The following is a 4,294-nucleotide window of genomic DNA, read 5'->3' as shown; positions in this document are numbered from 1 at the left end:
GCCCTTTTGATTTTCTGACTCTAGCTCCTCGCACATTTCATTGTAGTATTTTGCTTTGTCATTCCGAGCAGGCTTTTGGAATCTCCTGTAGCGACCCTATTAATGAATGACCCAAACGCTTGTATAACTTTGGTTGTTTCTCCATGTTCATAGAGTTTCTGGAGACAAGCCGATTCAGAAGTGAATGCCACTCCTACTTCTTTAGTTTGGGAAATTTTCTTTACATATGATATAATCAGATCTGAGAGCTCCAGTATAAGTCTTTTTCCTCTGGGTCATTCTTCAAATTCAGTGTTTCTTACCTATTTATAAAATGAATCCATAGGGAGTTGGGCTGCTATTTGGCTCTGCAAGAGGGAAATTGGTAATCTCTCTTGGGATTTACAGCCTCTGCAAATCCACTGGAGAAGGTCGACTAATAGTTGGTTCTCACTCAAAAGCAATGAGTTTGAGAGTTTGAGTAAAGCTATATGTGGACATTATCTTGTTAAAATTGCATGTCATACTATTTGACACAATGAGTCTAAGATGCAGAACCTTTAGTACCTGAATAATTATTTGTGAATAAACTTTACGTGGGAAAGGAGGTGTAGAAGAGAAAAAAAAATTTCACATCCAAGATGACTAATGCATCATACTACTTACACACACACACACACACACACACACACACACGCACACACACACGTCACACCAACTGCATTTTTGTGTGCTGTCAGAACCAACTCATAGGTAAGCCTCTAGTAGGTTTTCAGAGGCAGTTAATCTCATTGGAGGAGATTGCCCAGAGAAGCAGCTGGTAGATTTGAAGCATGTATCTTTGTTTTTGGATTGCATTCATTAGACTGTTAGAGAACTCACTCTCTCTCTCTCAAAATATTATATATGTATATAATCTATATTACATTATATATAATATAGTGTGAATATTAGGTTGGTCACCAGATGAAGTACTTGGGATGACTCAAGATAACTTAAATGTGATAAAGCAATTTACATTACTTTTACTTTATATAAATAGTCAAAGGACATTCTAAATAATTGTAAATTATTCAGACTTCCACATGTGTAGTGTTTTCTGTGGCTTAGCATTGCAATTTTAACATATATTTCAGTTCAATTGTTTATGGACTAAAGAGGTTGTTGTGATGCTAAACACTGTGACACTGATGTGTCAAATGCGATAATGGTTACTCATGGTGGACAATGTTTGGTTGAGCTCCCTGATTAAAACAAGCTTGGAAGCAGGAGTGGCATCCACTTCTGAAATGGCTTGCCTCTGGAAACCCTATAAAAGTGGAGAAATGACAAAAGTTATACAAGTGTTCAGGGCTTTCATTCATAAGGTCTCTATGAGTCATCTACAACTTGACAGCACTTAACAACAAACAAGATAACTTTAGCTGTTCCTTTGTGTCAACAATTTATCCCTAACAACCTGTGACAACTACCTGAAGTAATCTTTTTCATGAAGATTCGTTAACATTAAGGTGTGTTATTTTTTTCTGAAAATGGGAAATAGGAAATGAAGAAATTTGGTGGTGATATCAGACAATTTAAATGATGAATCTCAGCTCAGAGCTAAATCATAGCTCACCCTCTATTTGGTTTTGGAAATTGTAAATTGCACAAAAGAAGATTGATATTTTTCTTCTTCCAAGTTGGCAGTGGATTTGAACCACTAGAGCCATCACGGCTGTCTTTTGATTAATTAAGAGCCAGTTTTATAGATTAAGGTTTTTTATATGTTATTTATATGTTCTTTTCTATCGTGTGATTTCTTCACATTTTATTTGTAAAGACAATCTTGACAAATTATTGGTTTAAAGATTTTGACTGGCATTTTAATGAACTTATAAAATCTATACTAGCGTGTATAGACATACCTGTAGCATCTTACCGGTTTTATTTTCCTTTAAGGCTAGTCTTTAATTAATAAAACTATGAGAGTTTGATTTTAAAAATTTCTGCTTGCTTTGTAGTTACAGTTCTAATTTTTTCAAGAGAATCATGTTTTGAGGAACTACTAACTGACCTGTAGAGAAAGATATAGGGACTCTAAACAGGCCAATATTCATGATATCAGACTATAAGACAGTGTAAAATACATTTCTTCATATTAATCCTCCATTACTACCACAGACGATTGTGTTTTGGAGACTTCAGCCTATACTTCTAATGAAAACATTTCACAATACTAGAATGGAATTTGTTGGAATCTGTACCTTAGTCACATTGTAGAATGATATCAAGGTAAGTGCAACTGTACAAGAATTCAAAACTTTTAAGCATCAAAGAATAATAATAATAATAATAGTTTCCATAGTTTGTGGATTCTAATATTCACTAGACTATGAATAAAAGAATTTCTATAAATGGATATTTTTAAATTTAGGAAAACTTTCAGATTCCTCCCCTTACTAACAAGAGTTCTTGACTACCAATAATGCAGTGATTGGGAAAGTAAGAGGGAATATAAACATAAAAAAGAATTTTAAGCTATAAAATGACATGGAATGAAATATACTAATCTTTATTTTATTCTCTGATAGCAGAAATGCAGCATCTAACATTGAACCTCAAAGTTTTTATAGACTTGGAAGTGAATGATAGTAATAAAGGTACAGCATGACTAAACTATCTGTGCTTTGTTATTAATTTCTTAAAATATTTTGACTAAATGGACCCTTATACACAACTCATGAAAATATCCAAAAGTCGGAATAGATCAGAGATCGAGCCAGAACATGGACACACTAAAGCGAAGAATCTCAGGATTCTTCTTGTACTTACAGAGTCAGTCACATGATGTCGCTCTACGCCCAAAAGATGAAAAATGAACATTTCCTCTCCGCACCCAAGGATTCCAACCATTCACAGAACTGTATCGACTCCTTATTGACTGAAATGCTGGGTAGAATTTACATATTCAAAGAAAAGGGTGGATTCTCAAATCTATGTGAGCGTTCCTTTAAACCTGGCATCCCCTGCTGAAGCCTTCCTCATCTGCAATGCTGTTTTCCTGGAGAAGAGGCCCCGGACCTCATCGCTTGCTGTTGTCGCTTCTGCTCTTCGCAGCCTGGGAGGCGGGGAGCGGTCAGGTCCACTACTCGGTGCCCGAGGAGGCCAAACACGGCACGTTCGTGGGCCGCATCGCGCAGGACCTGGGGCTGGAGCTGGCGGAGCTGGTGCCGCGCCTGTTCCGGGTGGCGTCCAAAGGCCGCGGGGACCTTCTGGAGGTGAATCTGCAGAACGGCATTCTGTTTGTGAATTCTCGCATCGACCGCGAGGAGCTGTGCGGGCGGAGCGCGGGGTGCAGCATCCACCTGGAGGTGATCGTGGACAAGCCGCTGCAGGTCTTCCACGTGGAGGTGGAGGTGAAGGACATTAACGACAACGCGCCAGTCTTCAGAGAAAGAGAACAAAAGGTATTTATATCAGAATCTGCGCCTCTGGACTCTCATTTTCCTCTAGAGGGCGCTTCAGATCCGGATATTGGAGTAAATTCTCTTTTGACCTATAGGGTAAATGCAAACGAGCATTTTGAACTTAAAATAATAACAAAAACTGATAAAGGTGTACTGCCGGAACTGGTTCTTAGAAAACCATTGGATAGAGAGTCAACTCCAGAGCTTAATTTATGGCTCACAGCCACAGATGGAGGTAGGCCGGAGCTAACAGGAACTGCTCAGATTCTAATAACCATCCTTGATGTGAATGACAACGCCCCGGAATTTGATAAAACTGTCTATAAAGTAGTATTGTTTGAAAACGTCGAAAACGCCACGAGAGTCATCCAACTGAACGCCTCTGATGTAGATGATGGTTTAAATAGAGAAATTATCTATGGAATCAGGATGATCCTGCCAGTGAGTGAGAAATGCTTCTTTTCGATAAACCAGGATACAGGTGACATCCGCATATATGGGAAACTAGATTATGAAGAAAATAATGCGTATGAAATTCAGGTTAATGCTATAGATAAAGGAATTCCTTCCATGGCAGGTCATTGCACAGTTCTGGTGGAAGTTCTAGACTTGAATGACAATGCCCCTGAAGTAGTAGTCACTTCACTGTCACTTCCCATTCAAGAGGATGCCCAAGTGGGCACAGTGGTGGCCCTGATCAGTGTGTCTGACCGAGACTCTGGGACTAACGGGCAGATAACGTGCTCATTAACACGCAATGTCCCCTTTAAATTGGTGTCCACCTTCAAGAATTACTACTCGCTGGTGCTGGACGGCGCCCTGGACCGCGAGAGCGTGCCGGCCTATGATCTGGTGGTGACGGCGCG

At 39.3% G+C, this 4,294-nt stretch overlaps 2 protein-coding genes across 3 annotated transcripts in view; both read left to right on the top strand.

The window, feature by feature from the left end:
- PCDHAC2 (protocadherin alpha subfamily C, 2) overlaps nt 1–4,294 on the top strand; it is a 294,194-nt gene that overhangs the window by 78,205 nt on the left and 211,695 nt on the right. The gene's annotated exons all lie outside the window — the stretch shown is intronic.
- Nucleotides 3,000–4,294, top strand: part of PCDHA12 (protocadherin alpha 12) — a 75,804-nt gene continuing 74,509 nt past the window's right edge. The window contains exon 1 of the mRNA XM_006891187.1: nt 3,000–4,293. Within this exon, the coding sequence (XP_006891249.1) occupies nt 3,012–4,293 (1,282 nt within the window). The 5' untranslated portion in view covers nt 3,000–3,011. The remainder of the gene's footprint in view (nt 4,294) is intronic.

Source organism: Elephantulus edwardii, unplaced genomic scaffold (assembly GCF_000299155.1).
Source record: "Elephantulus edwardii isolate Elephantulus edwardi_28Jun2011 unplaced genomic scaffold, EleEdw1.0 scaffold00095, whole genome shotgun sequence".
Lineage (NCBI taxonomy): Eukaryota > Metazoa > Chordata > Mammalia > Macroscelidea > Macroscelididae > Elephantulus > Elephantulus edwardii.
This window is presented reverse-complemented; position numbering and strand designations above follow the sequence as displayed.